The sequence below is a fragment of the Dendrobium catenatum genome, unplaced genomic scaffold (genome assembly GCF_001605985.2).
Source record: "Dendrobium catenatum unplaced genomic scaffold, ASM160598v2 fragScaff_scaffold_1646, whole genome shotgun sequence".
NCBI classification, from domain to species: domain Eukaryota; kingdom Viridiplantae; phylum Streptophyta; class Magnoliopsida; order Asparagales; family Orchidaceae; genus Dendrobium; species Dendrobium catenatum.
Window position 1 is genome coordinate 367809 of NW_021320108.1, and position 15902 is coordinate 383710.

General features: G+C 39.6%; 1 protein-coding gene across 3 annotated transcripts; it reads left to right on the top strand.

Annotated features, from left to right (window-relative positions):
* The first annotated feature begins 698 nt into the window (after nt 1-698).
* Nucleotides 699-15642, top strand: LOC110108827 (omega-6 fatty acid desaturase, endoplasmic reticulum isozyme 2). 3 transcript variants are annotated; one of them, XR_003703208.1, is made up of 3 exons: nt 699-894; nt 12369-13655; nt 15298-15642. XR_003703208.1 is itself a non-coding variant. In XM_020839662.2 (3 exons), the coding sequence occupies exon 3, from the start codon at nt 12394-12396 to the stop codon at nt 13573-13575; it is 1182 nt and encodes a 393-aa protein (XP_020695321.2). In that variant the 5' UTR covers nt 699-894; nt 1696-1793; nt 12369-12393; the 3' UTR covers nt 13576-13751. The 3 variants fall into 3 exon arrangements, 2 of the variants coding, with proteins under 2 accessions (XP_020695321.2, XP_020695312.2); XM_020839662.2 differs by lacking the exon at nt 15298-15642 and adding an exon at nt 1696-1793 and having other exon boundaries at nt 12369-13751; XM_020839653.2 differs by lacking the exon at nt 15298-15642 and having other exon boundaries at nt 12369-13751.
* The last annotated feature ends 260 nt before the right edge of the window (nt 15643-15902 follow it).

Genomic DNA, 15902 nt, shown 5'->3' on the forward strand with positions numbered 1-15902 from the left:
CGTGGAGGAATCTAGTGGCAAGAGAACTTTCGTTTCTCTCTTCATTATGATCCTTGTTTCCTCCTGATTCCTCGTTTGGTCCCCCTTCAGGTGAAGAATGAAGGGTCTATTTATAGATTTTTTAGAATGGCGTGGCCAATAAATAAGAGGGAGATGAATGATATGTTATCAGTGATTTGAATGGACAACCGATATTGATCCCATGATTATGCATTCCTTACTAGGCATTTGAATGCCTTAACGATGTCATAATTTAACGATCTTGAGCTTGTTGGATTCGTAGCGTCAAGTCACTTAATTCGACTATAAACATGTTACGTTTGGAATCTATTTTGTCATCCAATTTATGGTTTAAGCCTTCCAAAGGCGCTTCGGATCTTCGATTTGGACCCATTTGGGCTCGGATTGGGTCGAATTTGGTATATCAATTAGATTATTTTGATCAACACCATAAGAATTTGAATATAAAATTCTTATATTTGTATATATAATTAATAAATTGTGTAATATCAAAAACTATAATAAATTTAAGCTATATAATCTTTTATATACACTTGACAAAAGAGGAATATCGTAAAACGATTTTTTTTACCATCCAATTATCCTGGCCATCGAAGGCAAAGCCAATGGGCGATAAAAGATTGGCGATAAATAAACCGTCCTCGCGTTTTCCCGAACAAGAAATACGAGCCCCGAGGCGAGCTTAATAAAATGCCCATAAATTGGAATCCCTTTGAATGGACAACTAGCAATATCTTTCTTGTTCTCCCGTCTAGACCGCAGAAACAGGGCGAGAAGAGCAATAGATGGAGAGAATATAGAACAACCGTTTCTCTCTCTCTCTCTCTCTCCTCTCCTGTTCGTCGTCGATAATCGCGAACTCTTCCATCGAAGGTATGCCAATCCGTTTTCACTTCCTGCTTTCCATTTTCCTGATTTACAGATTTCATGGTTTCGTTTCCTATGCTCGCTGCTGCTGTGATGGAATTAATTTACTACAATTCTTTTTCCCTGCCGTAAATGCTCGCTCATCCGTTTCCGATTTAAGTTTTTTTCATGATTGTTCAACGTCTGGGAAGAAATCTCAAAGATATTTTTATTTTTTTTACTTGTGTTTTATTTCTTTTGATTTTTTTAGTAAAGGGAATGGTTCCTTATCGATTTTATATTTTTATAAGCTTTTGGACAAAAATTTTCCGGGGCATTCTAAAAAGAGCCCGCCTAAATTTTTTCCGGTTAATAGAATAATAATTTTACTTATTTCGACAGATCTTAATAAGTATATTTTTCGGAAATTTTAAGAATATGGTTTCTTCCTATTTCATCTCAATCTTATTTTACTCATCTTGAAAAGAAAATTAGATTTTATCCTATTGTAATGATGTTTTTATTTGATATTTTATTCTAAATTATATTAATTATAATATAAATCAGACGATTTCAGAATTTTAATTATTTTATTACATTTTTTTTTCTTGAAGTTTCTATTCGAAATTACGATTCTGAAAATTCTGAAATATTTTTTTTAGGACTTTTGTTTTCTATATTTGGGGTTATTTCATTGGAATATAGTGTCCGAATTCAATTTTACTTTGCTAATCGGCACTAATTTTGTTATTCTCTTTTTAAGAAAAAAAAAATCTTCCTTTGCTTTATCTTAGTATAATTGTTCTCTTTTTTTTTTTTGACCTATAGGCTATTTTAGGTAAACTCACCCCTCCAACGTGTCTACACAAAGACTCGAATTCAAGACATTTTAGTTGGAAGCCTAAGCTCTCAACTAAAATGCTATGGTGAGCTGTGTATTGTCTCCCTCTAAAGGAAATAAAATTTTAATATTCCAAATTTTGAAAATATAAGAGTTATTATTATTTTTTAAATTAATATTTTTTTTGGAACATTTATGACACTTAAGGCAGACTCAAAAGCATCGCATACACCATACTCAAACCCAAAATCTCTTAGTTGGTAGCCTAAACTCCTAACCAAGAGGCCCTGATGAGTTGGGTAAGAACTAATTTTTAAAAACAACTTTATAATAATGTGACCACGTGTGAGTCTATCACACCTGGTTGGTGCAAAATTTTCCAAATATTTAGTTTTTTTTTTTATTTTCTAGTTGTAAAATATTGTATTACATAGGTTTTATTTGGGATATTTTTCACTGTTTCTTAAAATAAAATTTTAATAAAAAATTTAAAGAAAGCCATCTCATACGAAACCTTAATTTGTTTTTCTAATATAAGATATATCCAGCTTAACCTACATATTCTCAATTCGCTGATTTCCTTTGTTAGCTTCTTTCTACTTGAATTTAGACCATTACTTATAGATAGAGCAGTACATTGATGTCTTATCTTCGCTACTTAAACGAATGGTTCTTGTTGCGTCCTGGAGTATTCGCGGCGGTAGAGAAATATATAGTTTAACATTTTAGCATTATACGAAGATCCAACACATAAGCAGATTAGATAGAGAGTGTAGCGTTCATAAGAGACACCAAAGTTTTTATGTGGAACCCCCTGAAAAGGGGGAAAAAACATGGGGCCTGACCAAGTTTGAATGAATCCACTAATATTTGAAAACAATTACAAATAAGGCACTTCCTTAGGATAAGGCCTTGGCTTGATGGTACAAATGTACATCATATAGAGCGCATTTCATGGTGGGAGTTACAATATAAACATGTGTGTTTGGTCGGCATGATCATAGTCGATAGTATAGAGGTTAGAAATATCGTTGTTTGGTGATGGAGGTCGAAAGAACCATAGTAGGTGACGGAGGTCGGAAGGATCATAGTAGGTAGGAGATAGAGGTATGAAAGATCGTTGTTGGCAGAAGATCAGGGTCAGAAAGACCATTGTCTGGTGATTGAGTTCGGAATGACCATAATAGGTGACGGAGGTCGGAAGGATTATAGTCGGCAGGAGATAGAGATCCGAAAGACCTTTGTTGGCACGAGATTGTGGTCAGAAAGACTGTTGTATGGTGATGTAGGTTGCAAGGACCGTAGTAGGAGATGGAAGTCGCAAGGATCGTAGTCGGCAAGAGATAGGGGTCCAAAAGACCATAGTTGGTAGGAGATCGGGGTTAGAAAGATCGTAGTTGGCAGGAGATCGGGGTCAAAAAGATCGTAGGAGTAGGGCGGTACTTCGATAGAACATTAGACGGTGGTCCGACAGAAGTTTGAGCCTCAATTGGTGGTATGGTAGAAGTCCAGGCCTCAGGTGATTGTCCGGCAGAAGTCTGGGCATCACGTGATGGTCTGGGAGAAGTCCGGGCCTCAGGTGGTGGTCTGGCAGAACCTAGGGTCTCAAGTGGTGTTCCTGTGGAGCTAGGGCCTCGGGTGGTGGTCCGGCGGAACAACAACATCAGGTGGTGGTCCGACGGAGGTGAAGGCCTTAAGTGGTGGTCCGGAAGAAGTCTGGGCCTCAAGTGGTGGTTTGGCGGAAGTATGGGCCTCAGGTGGTAGTCCGGCTGAGCAACAACATCAAATTGTGGTTGGTAGAGGTGAGAGCCTTAAGTGGTTTTCCGGCGGAGTTCAGGGCCTCAGGTGGTGTTTCAGCAAAAGCAACGATGTCAGGTGGTGGTCCAACAGAGGTGAGGTCCTTAAGTTGTGGTCCGGCAGATCTCAGGGCCTTAGGTGGTGGTCCGACGGAGCAACTACGTAAGGCGGTGGTCCGGCAAATATGAGGGCCTCAAGTGGTGGACCGACAGAGCTCAGGGCCTCAGGTGGTGGTCTGACAGAGCAACGACGTTAGACTCCGACGAAGGTGAGGGCCTCAAGTGGTGGTCCGGCGGAGCTCAGGCGGTGGTTGAGGAAGAGCTTCTTTCTTCTCTTTCTTCTCTTCTTGCTTGGATCCCCCTTTTCAAGAGAAATGAGGGATCTATTTATAGATTTATGGAGTGGCATGACCCATAAATAGGTGAGAGATCAATGGTAAATGGGGAGTGGTTAGATGGACGGCCGATATTGAATCCCTTGATCGTGTATCGTTCGTCAGACATTTGAAGGCCTTAATGATGTTAGAAGTCAACGATCTTGGGCTCGTTGGATTCTTCTCGTCGAGCCGCTTGATTCGATTATAAGCACGTCATGTTTGGAAACCGTTTGATAAGCCAAATTATGGTTCGAACCATCCAACGGTGCTTTGGGTCCTTGATTTGGACTCATTTGGGATCCTATTGAGTTGAATATTAGTGTCATTGGGTTCGTATTTCTGAGACGTTTAGTTCAACCGTAAGTTTGCTGAAATCAAAGTTTGGATGGTTCCAATTTTAATTTTGGAAGTTTCCAACTTGATTTTGCATCGAGATTCATGCCCAATCAAGATAATTTTTTGATGACGTACCAGTACTGAGAAAAAATGTAACTTCAAACAGTTATAAGTTTTTTTTTAGCTAATATCAAGTTTCGTTATTATATGAATTCCTTAGTTATTTTTTATAGCTAAAAGATACATTTAACGACCTTTTTTTGTTTCTATTTTTTTGGTCATTATTGATCCATTTTATTATAACGAAGGATTAAGTAAAATTTGAGACAACACTGATATTTACTTAAAAATTTGCCCTCCTTGAAAATTTAGCCCGATTCTCCCTGGTGGGATATATGTAGTAATCACCTTAAAAATTATGTGCAAGAACTAAAATGGTCTGTTTTCATATTTGTATTTACTTGCGTATAGATATTTTTTAATGTATAATTTACAACTATAGATTTTTTAATATATCAGAATTTACCTAATATAATTATATATATAAACATTTAATATACTGAAACAAATAATAATCTTTTTTAATTTTATATCTCAAATCAGCTGGTCTTATATTGCCTAAAAAGACAAATGACTTTTAAAATAACTTTATATCATTATCTGAGATAAATTATACGAAGTCTTTCTCTCAATTATTTTCTATTAAGAGTTGTTGCGGGCTAGAATATATGCGGCGATAGAGTTGAAATACTTTCGGCTTAGCGTTGTACGAATATTCAGCACACAAACAAGAAATGAAAATAACACCAGGATTTTTACGTGGAAAAGCCGAAAGAGGAAAAAAAATCACGGGGCCACGCCCAGTTGAAGTAATTCCACTAGTGTTTGTTTGAAGTATAGTGGTTGATTCGTCCCACAAGTTAGGACGATCAGATTACAAAGAGTTTCTCCTGAATTGAAATTCAGTTACAAAGTTATAAAGAATTCTGGCGTCTCTCGAATATCCGGTAGAATTCCGGCGTATTCAGGCGGGGAAAAAACTCCGGCGGTGGTCGAGGAGGCGATGATTATCCTCCTTCTCTTCTTCTCTCTCTTGCTTGGGTCCCCTCTCATGAGAAATGAGGGGTCTATTTATAGATTTCCTAGAGTGGCATGGCCCGTAAATAGGTGAGAGATCATGGGCGAATCCTGAGTGGTTCGAATAGACGGCCGATATTGAATCCCTTGATCATAGATCGTTCTTCAGATATTTGAAGGCCTTCATGATGTCGGAATTTGGCGATCTTGGGCTTGTTGGATTCGTCTCGTCGAGCCGCTCGATTCGACTATAAGCTCGTTAAAATCAGAGACCGTTTGGTAACTCAAATTGTGGTACGAGCTTTCCAACATCACTTCGTGTGCTTGATTTGGCCTCATTTGGCTCGGAATGAGTTGAATTTGGTGTCGTTGGGTCGTATTTCTGAGACGCTCAGTTTGGCTATAAGGTAGCTGAACTTTAGTTCAGGTGCTTCCGGATTTAATTTTTAAAGTTTCCAAGTTAATTTTTGCCTCGTGATTCGTGCCCGATCAAGATAGTTTTATGATGACGTATCATTTGCCCCTTTATTTTCGGACGTCGAAGCTCTAGAAGTCCGAAAATACTTCCGAAATTTTATATTGGTTGAATCGCAAAAAATTACGTTCCAAAAGTTGAACACTTGCACAACTTGCTCATAGAGGCCCAGTTGAGCTCCGAAAGTGTTAAAATTAAGTCTGCAACATTAAAAAATGTGTCCGGGGACCTCAAAAATGTCGGATTTGGACCATTCGGGCCGAAAATCAAGCCCGCACACGCGTTGGCGGACGAACTGGCCTGCTGGCGACCGGCAAGCCGCCGCTCGCCGCCCGTTGCCGCACGCTGGCGGCGTCCAGCGCGCCACGAGCGAAATGGCGCGATCACGCATTGTACTGCGCGGTTAACCGTGTAGTTACAGTAAATTCAATTTTTTTGTGGGGCCCACATGAAATTTTTTAACAAAAAAAAAAATTGATAAAATCCCCAAAAAATCAAAAAAATTTCAAAATTTTTTTGAAAATTTTTGAAAAATTTAGAAAAAATCAAAATTTTTAAAAATTCTAGAAAACTCTAGAAATTTCCCCACATCTCTTACAAAAAAGTATAAATAGGCCCCTAAGGCCAAGGAGAAACTTGCCCCTTCTCTTCTTCTCCCTCCGGCTCTCTGACAGTTGTAGCTTTCTGCTGTTTTTGAGTGGGAAACTTCCCCTACTCAATCTAGCGCCCCTCTTCTTGCATAGAAGTTGGAAATCTCTTTTTTTATTCTTTCTTTTCCACTCTGGCTTTCTGACAGTCGAGACTTTCCGTAATTTTTGAGTGGGAAACTTTCCCTACTCAATTTAGCGCCCCTCTTCTCGCGCAGAGGTTGCAGATCTCTTATTTTCTTCTTTCTTTCCCCCTCTGGCTTTCTGACAGTCGAGGCTTTCCGCTATTTTTGAGTGTAAAACTTTCCCTCTCTCTTAAAAACCTTTAAATATGCCTCCAAAGCTTTTAAAAAAATTGCACCATATCTTCTTCTCCCTTTGGCTCTCTAACAGTTAAGGCTTTCCGCTAATTTAGAGTGAGAAACTTTCCCTTCTCAATCTATTGCCCCTCCTCTTCCTCTTGTGCAGAAGTTAGGGGATTTCTTTTTTTTTTTCCTCCTCCCTCATTCTAACTTTCTTACAGTTGAGGCATTCCCCTGTTTATTGTAGGTGACATCCCCTACTAAAATTCAGGGCCCCTCTCCGTGTATAGAAGTTCGAATTTCTTCTCCTTTTTTATTTCTCTAGTCTTCTTCTTACATTAGAGGCATTCCACTATCGGAGATAGGTGGCATTCCCCTATCAAAGTTTAGTGCCCCTCTTTTGTGTAGAATGAGACTTTTTTCCTCGTTCTTCGCTTGTGCTTTTCTTCTTTCATTGGAGGCATTCCATTGTTGGAGATAGGCAGCATTCCCCTATCAAGCTTCAGTGCCCCTCTTTTGTGTAGAAAAAGTTGCAATGATAGGCTATCTTCTAAATAGACAACCCATGATAGAAGGGGATCAATTGTTGCTTGTATGCGAGGGTGATTTGAGAAGACCTGGTGGTGATAGTATCTTGGAGGAGAACCATAAGTGATAAGCAGATTGAGAGAATTTTAACGCCATTGAACGGAAGTTTGTCGGCGATGGACGATCGAGTTGGAGTCCGTTAGCAATCAACTATCGAGTGGAGAGCTTAAGGAGAGAGTTCGAAGGTGCGTTGCAAGTAGCAGTCTAGCGACAATCTATTGATTGCTGAAGTAAGGACCGCCAGCAAATATCAGATAAATGTTCGATGATGACATGTGTATAGTGGCATTTTGTAAAGATAATAAGCATCCATATGGAAATTTGTCGACATCATATATCTCTGATTCAAGGAGCTAAAGCTGTGTGCTATGTTAGTAGTCTGGCGACACACTTATAGTATCAACTGAGTTGAGGCTTGATGAAGATCAAATTGTAATCTTTCTTTAAGGAAGAAGTTGTAAGAAATTCATCCATTCATAATAGAGAAGAGGTCACTTGAATCCACAAAGGATATTTGACCGTTTTAAAGCTTCTTGTTGCTTGATGATTGTAACTTGTACGGATGATACCAATGTACCTTTTCACTTTTAGATTCTTGAAAAAATGAACTTGATGTGCAATTTTTGTAATGTAACTCCAGTGATGTTGTATATGAAATTGAGAACTCATTCTTTAGAGAAAGTTGAATTGTGATTGCATCTTTAACACATGATTTTGATATATTGCTCCTCATATTTTTGGAGTGATGATTTTATCAATCACTTGCTTTCTTGGAGTCTTTATAGAGATAACATTATTCACTCAGAGTGTTGTTCGATGATGCTGACCTCTACAGAAGAGATGGAGAGAACTCACCGAGGATGTGAGACCTATTCGAGATTGTATGCCGGAGCCTTTTCTCGATGAAGTTAACATGCATGGAAGATGTCGAGAGAATCCACCAAGGATGTAAGACCTATTCGAGGTTGTATGTCAGAGCTTTGCTCGATGACGTTAACCTGTATGTAAGAGGTCAAGAGAATCCACTATGGAGATAAGACCTATCCTAGGTTGTATGGCAGAGCCATGCTCGATGACGTTAACCTGTGTGGAAGAGGTCGAGAGAATCCACCAATGATGTAAGACCTATCCGAGGTTATATGTCAGAGCCCTGCTCGATGACGTTAACCTGTGTTGAAGAGGTCGAGAGAATCCACCAAGAATGTAAGACCTATTGGAGGTTGTATGTCAGAGCCCTGCTCGATGACGTTAACCTGTGTGGAAGAGGATGAGAGAGTCCACCAAGGATGTAAGACCTATCCGAGATTGTATGTCAGAGCCCTACTCGATAATGTTAACATGTGTGGAAGAGGTCGAGAGAGTCCACCAAGGATGTAAGACCTATCCGAGGTTGTATGTCAGATCCCTGCTCGATGACGTTAACTTGTGTGGAAGAGGTCGAGAGAATCCACTAAGGATGTAAGACCAAATTCTCCTGGGATTGATAATCTGGTAATTGAGATACAATATAGATTGCATATTTCTTGAATCACGGAAAAAGAGTTTGAGAAGTTTTTTATCTTTTATAAGAGAAAATAATATCATAACAACGTGAACATCACATTACTGTATTATGTAAGACAGTACAATAATTCCCTAGTATGACTTAGGGATATACAAGTTAGAATGACTCAACACATAAGATATATGTACGGGCATAATACAACATTTAACCTTGAAGAATACATTAAATATATCAAAGTGACACCCTACTCAACATAAAAGAGACAACAAGACAAGTAGTATTGTTAATACAAATGCACGAAGTGCGTGATCATTCAATCTCTCCAACTATTTAAATATTATTCAATGGTTGTCTTTATTATTGATTTTGTTCCCCAGTGGGACGAATTTTCTCTCGGGTAGATGGATCTCGAATAAATTGTCGAAGATAGTCTTGGCGGATAAGTCTTTCAATCTCATCATTTAGTTGCTTACAGGCTTTGGTAGTGTGACCACGACTACGATGAAAGTGACAGTACTGATCTGGATTTCTTTTGTTCGACTTCAAACGATTCAGCCATTTCAATGTATCTTAATCTCGAACGGTCATCAATACATTTGCTCGAGATGTGTTGAGTGGGGTATACTCCTCCTATCGAGGTTCCCATCGCAGTAATGAGGGCCTAGGAGGAAGATTATTCTTCCCTTGCTTTTTTTGTTGTGAGAATGAATTGTCCATCCCAGGTGCACCTTTGCGCTTCCTATTGGTTTGCTCAAACTGCTTTCTGTGAGCATTTATAGCTTCATCTGCAGAAATTTGTGCCTCTTCACGATGGATCAGATCAGCTATGAATGAACAGTGTCGTGCATGAGTGCTGAATAGAAGGGGCCAGGACGAAGGCCTCCAAGAAAGACCCATCTGAGTAATTCAGGGTCTATTCCTGGAATTTGTCGAGCCTCAGTGGAAAATCATTGAAAATACTTCTTTAATGATTCTCCCTCAATTTGGCGGATCCCGAATAGGTGGGAAGAATCCTTAGCAATTCTTCGATTAGCCACAAACTGTTTAACGAATAGTTTGACTAATTTGACAAATGAAGGGATCGTTCTGGACTGAAGTGAATAGAACCACGTTCGAGCATGTCCTTTAAGGGTGGCAGAAAAAACCTAGCAACGGAGTGCGTCCGATGCTCGTTGAATGTGCATGATGGTTCTATAGTAGTCGATATGCTCATACGGGTCGGTCGTCCCATCATAGGACTCAACGTTTGGTACTTTGAATCCAACTGGAATGGGGTGCTGAAGAATGGCTTCAATTAGAGGTGATGACTCTTGGAAGTTCCTTTGTCGGAGAGTTTGTCTCACATCTTCTCGGAGGAACTCTTCCAGTACTAATCTCCGCAGTTCATGACGGAAGGTGTTGCGAGGGAGCTCAACAACTAGTGGTTGGGCTGAGTCTTCTATGAGATCTGGAAGAACGCGAGGTTGCCGACCAGTGTGTGAGGGATGTGTAGAACTTGCTGTATCAGCGAGTTCTTTGTTCTGATGTATTTGCCTTCTTGGGGGAGGAAGAGGAATTTCTGCTTTAAGATGCTCGAATTGAACATCTTCAACCTGTGGGGGATCTCGAGGGAGAAGCACTTCCTCCCGTTGTGCTAGTACCGGTTGCTGATTCTCTCGCAGGAGTTGAAGAATCTCATTATGAGATTCTTCCATCTTTCGGATTCTTTCTTCTAAAAAAGTTCCTGAGGTTCCTTCTCCGGCAGCATTTTGTACCCCAAGATGAAAAGAGTTAGACATCGGGTGTCTGTGATTCACAGACTGATTTCTGGATTGGTGGGAGTTGGAGCGGGAAGCCCCAACGATGCGACTGCTACGTCTGTTGACCATTATAGCAATACTTGATGTTGTAGGATAGTGTTTCCCACAGACGGCGCCAAACTATTGCCGGCTAGAATATACATGACGATAGAGTTGAAATACTTTCGTCTTAGCGTTGTACGAATACTCAGCACACAAACAGGAAAGGAAAATAACATCAAGATTTTTACGTGGAAAACCTGAAAGAGGGGAAAAACCACGATGTCACGCCCAGTTGAAGTAATTCCACTAGTGTTTGTTTGAAGTACAGAGGCTGATTCGTCCCACAAGTTAGGACAATCAGATTACAAAGAGTTTCTCTTGAATTGAAATTTAGTTACAAAGTTATGCAGTATTTTGGCGTCTCCCGAATATCCGGCAGAATTCCGACGTATTCAGACGGCGGAATGAACTCCGGCGGTGGTCGAGGAGGAGCTTATTCTCCTCCTCCTTATCTTCTCTTTTTCTTCGCTTCTCTTCTTCTCTCTCTTGCTTGGATCACATCTCAGGAGAAATGAGGGGTTTATTTATAAATTTCTTGGAGTGGCATGACCCGTAAATAGGTGAGAGATCATGGGCGAATCGGGAGTGGTTCGAATGGACGGCCGATATTGAATCCCTTGATCATAGACCGTTCATCAGATATTTGAAGGCCTACATGATGTCCAAATTTGGCGATCTTGGGCTCGTTCGATTCGTCTCGTCGAGCCACTCGATTTGACTAGAAGCTAATTAAAATCGGAGACCGTTTGGTAACTCAAATTGTGGTACGAGCTTTCCAACAGCACTTCGGGTGCTTGATTTGCGCTCATTTTGGCTCGGAATGAGATGAATTTGGTGTCGTTGGGTTCGTATTTCCGAGACGCTCAGTTTGATTATAGGCTCGCTGAAATCAGAGTTCAGGTGCTTCCAGATTTAATTTTTGAAGTTTCCAAGTTAATTTTTGCCTCGAGATTCGTGCCCGATCAAGATAATTTTATGATGACGTATTAAGAGTAAAATTTTTAATTCCATTTAATTTCAAATAATTTACTTTTATTTTTTAAATAAAATTAAATGTCAGAAAATGAACATATAAAACATACTGAATAAATAAAATAATAGATATTATGTTTATATTGAAATAAAATTTTAATTTTATTTCAATAAAAAATTAATAAGAATATTTCGAAATAATTCTTTCTTAAAAGTCCTAGCATAGATATATGCGCCATCGAATTTTAGCCAAAACGAAGTAGGACCACCCAGCTTGGCAGGATTCACAATCTTTGTCGACACCCTTTTAATTCTTTTTGGACTTTATACTTTTCTCTTCTTTTTCTTTTTTTTTAATATTTTTATCTCACGGTATAACTTGTTATTTATACTATAGGCGTTCTTGATCCTATGCGTGACTATTCTGTATTTTTATTTTATTTTTGGAGCCTAATGTTCATTTGAAAATTTAAAAAATTATATAAAAGCTGTTAAATTTTTATATATTTACTTATCTTATATTTAAAATTTAATATTTATCTGTATAATATTCTAATTTTTAAATGATATAAATATATCATTAATATTATGTTATTAAAAATAATATTTAATTTTCATATATAAAATTTTAAGACTTACTATATATTATATAAATAAATACATAATAGTTTAGGGATAATTACTTTAAAAAAAATCTGATCATTCCGTGACCTCACCCTCTGTTCTGACTCTTCTTCCAACGCAGGAGCTGAGAGAGCAAAGCAGCAGCCATGGACGCCGACGGCCATATGACAGCAAAGGGGCAGGAACAAAATCAAACCATTTACCACCAATCCATCAACAAACCAGTAGAAGACCCCATGTTACGAGTTCCGACAGAGAAACCCCCCTTCACCCTCAGCCAAATTAAAAAAGCAGTTCCACCCCATTGCTTCAACCGCTCCACTCTTCGCTCCTTCTCCTACATCCTTCACGACCTCCTTATTTCTACCGTCCTTTTCTACCTCGCCTTCACCCTCCTCCCCACTCTCCCCTCCCCTTACTCACTACTCGCCTGGCCCCTCTACTGGTTCGCTCAAGGCTGCATCCTCACTGGCCTTTGGGTCATCGCCCATGAATGCGGCCACCATGCCTTCTCTGACTCCTCACTCCTCGACAACACGGTTGGCCTGATTCTCCACTCCCTACTCCTCGTCCCCTACTTCTCCTGGAAATACTCCCACAGCCGGCATCATTCCAACACCGGATCTCTCGATCGCGACGAGGTCTTCGTCCCCAAAACCCGATCATCTCTCCCCTGGTACTATCCTTACCTCAAGAATCCCCTCGCCCGCCTCCTTACCCTCGCCTTCACAGTCACCCTTGGCTGGCCACTCTACCTCATCTTAAATGTCTCCGGACGCCCTTACCCTCGCTTCGCCTGCCATTACGATCCATATTCTCCCATCTACAATGCCCGCGAACGCGCACAAATCTTCCTCTCCGACGCTGGCGTCCTCGCTGTCTTCTATCTTCTCTACCGCCTCTCCTCTGCACTGTCACTTTTATGGGTCATTCGGCTCTACGGCGTTCCTCTTCTAATCGTGAATGCATGGCTTGTGATCATCACTTACTTGCAGCATACTCACCCCGCTCTTCCGCACTACGACTCGAAAGAGTGGGATTGGCTTCGCGGTGCATTGGCTACGGTCGACCGCGACTATGGCTTTCTCAATCGCGTGTTTCATAACATTACTGATACACATGTGGCGCATCATCTTTTCTCGACCATGCCGCATTACCACGCTATGGAGGCGACGAAGGCTATTCGGCCATTACTGGGTGTTTATTACCGGTACGATGACACGCCGGTTCTAAAGGCAATGTGGAGGGAGGCGAGAGAGTGCATTTATGTGGAGGCTGAGGGGACGGAGAAGCGGAGCGGGGTATTCTGGTACAGCAACAAGCTATGATCAGGGATGGGAGATATGATGTAGAATGAAGGGTCAGAAATGGTTGGTGAGGATTAATGCTGTTGGCTTCGGCTTGGTTGGTGTGTTGCTTACCACTTGAGCTTTTTTTTACTATATCTTATTTTTGGGGGCATTTTGTTGCTTTGTGGTTTAGTTTGTAGTGCTATTTCTTTTGATTTTCACTTTTTTTAAGACTTCCTAAAAATGGATTTTTAAAAGTTGAGTTGAAATATTGATGATGAAATTTGTAACAAAAGTTTTTTGGTATAAAATTATAGAAAATATTAGACATTATTTTAAAACTATTGGAAATTTATAAAGATATATATAAATTTTATTTAACTCTTTCATAAGTTTTGGAAGCCAAAGTGATCCGAATTTGTTAATGGAAGATATTCTATTATACTTGTGGGTCAACCCGGTGAACTATAGCATGCTCGTTAGAATGAAGAGTGTAGCGAGGGGAGTAAAGAGAAGGGTTATTATATGTGTCTCAAATTGGTAGGGTTCTCATTATTACAAAGAGAAATCTCAGCGATCCCCAACTATTTCAAATCATCTTTTATTTATAGGATTCTAAGGGCTAAATAAAAGGCTATATAGAGAAAAAAATAAAAAATTATGAACTATATATAATATCCATACAACACTACTTGTTAATCTAGACACATGATGTGCCTTAAAGGGTTGGCGGAGGATGAAGTTAATTGGGTTCTTGGGTGAGTTGAGTGACAGTGTGTAGGTTCTGAGTGAGTCTACAAGTCAGCTCTGTTAGAGTAGTCGGGATTGATTGATGACTAGTGCAGATCTAGGATAGCCTTGTTGATAAAGGCTAGTAAGTCAGTAAAAATGGAGAGCTTTAGGCCTAGCTAGCATTTGTTACTTAATGATGTGAGGAGTTCTCTATAGAAACTCCCTTCTAACAAAGATGGACAACTTTGAATGTTTTGATGGGAGTAGAATTGGTTGGGGTAGTGGTATGTGGTGATTTGATGTGGAATCTTCGATTCGGCTCGTGCAAGGCAAGTCCCTTAGTAGGCTCAAGCGAGCAAAGCTTGTTGATCTCCTTGGGCAGGTCTCTCTAGTAGTTCTCAGTGAGTTCTTCAAAGAAATCCTTCTTGTGGGTGAGTATTGTCGTCGTGGTCTTATATTTTACCTATTAAACACCAATGTAGGCATTCATGGCTATATATATTTAGTTTCTCAATTAACTTATCCTTTTTGATAGAAGAGTGGATAAGACAGTGAGTGAATTAAATTAAATATGAATTTTAAGTGCGAACAAACAAATAAATACAATTTTTCTGTCTTGTTTATGTTTTAATCTCGGCGACTATGTTGACTTCGCAATGATGATGTGACAATGAGAGGATATGCCACCTTCCATCGGGCTCTCATAAATTGGGCAAATTATTAGGTCCGGTCACCTGACAAAGAAATACATCTGGATTTCTCTCTATCTACAGTAAAGCGCAGTTACTGTAGCAGTCGCGCTTTGACTGCTCTTTTACTGTAGACAGAGAAAAATTCTAATCTATCTCTCTGTCAGGTGACCCGATGTAATAATTCGCCCATAAATTGAGGGTTCTTTTCTTAGAAAATTTTACTTCTAATCTTTGATGATTTGAGAGTCAGTGACTATGCGAGATAGAAGTAAACCCTATTGAGTTAGCTCGCGCACGCGTAGACGTCAATGATGTTCATTTTTTCATCTTTGGTTAGGTGAGGGAACCAGAATTTAAATGAAGGCAGCTGACATTGTTAAAGGTTTCTCGAGTAAGAACGTTGATGGAAAAGGCGCTCAACTGGTTCCTGGATTTGGTGGACACATTGCCACTTGTCCTAGTAAGAATGATAAAATTGAAATTAGGGTGGTGACTACGGTGATTAAGATGCCTTTGTGATGATTAGCGGCATTGGGATGGCCACCATTGAGAGCGCAGGTCCTTTCTTAGGGGCTGCCATGACAATGGATGAAGATGAAAATCCTCTATTGTAGTGAATGCTGAGGTTGGTCCCATTGGGGAGGCCATGAGTGTGAAACTACCACTTCCGTGTGCTGTTAAGTAAAAGAAAGACAATTCAATTATTTGAAAATAACATTTGATATATAGTCAAAATTTTATCTTGATTGAGCATCGAAAATTTCAAATTTAAATTCTAGACCATATGAGCTCCAATTTCATTAAATTTATATTCAAACTAAAAGTCTCGATAAGACGAACCCAACGACACCAAATTTGACCTTATCTAAGGTCAAATGGGTTCAAGTCAAAGGCCCTAAGCACATTTGGAATGTTCAAATCATATTGGGCAATCAAATGATT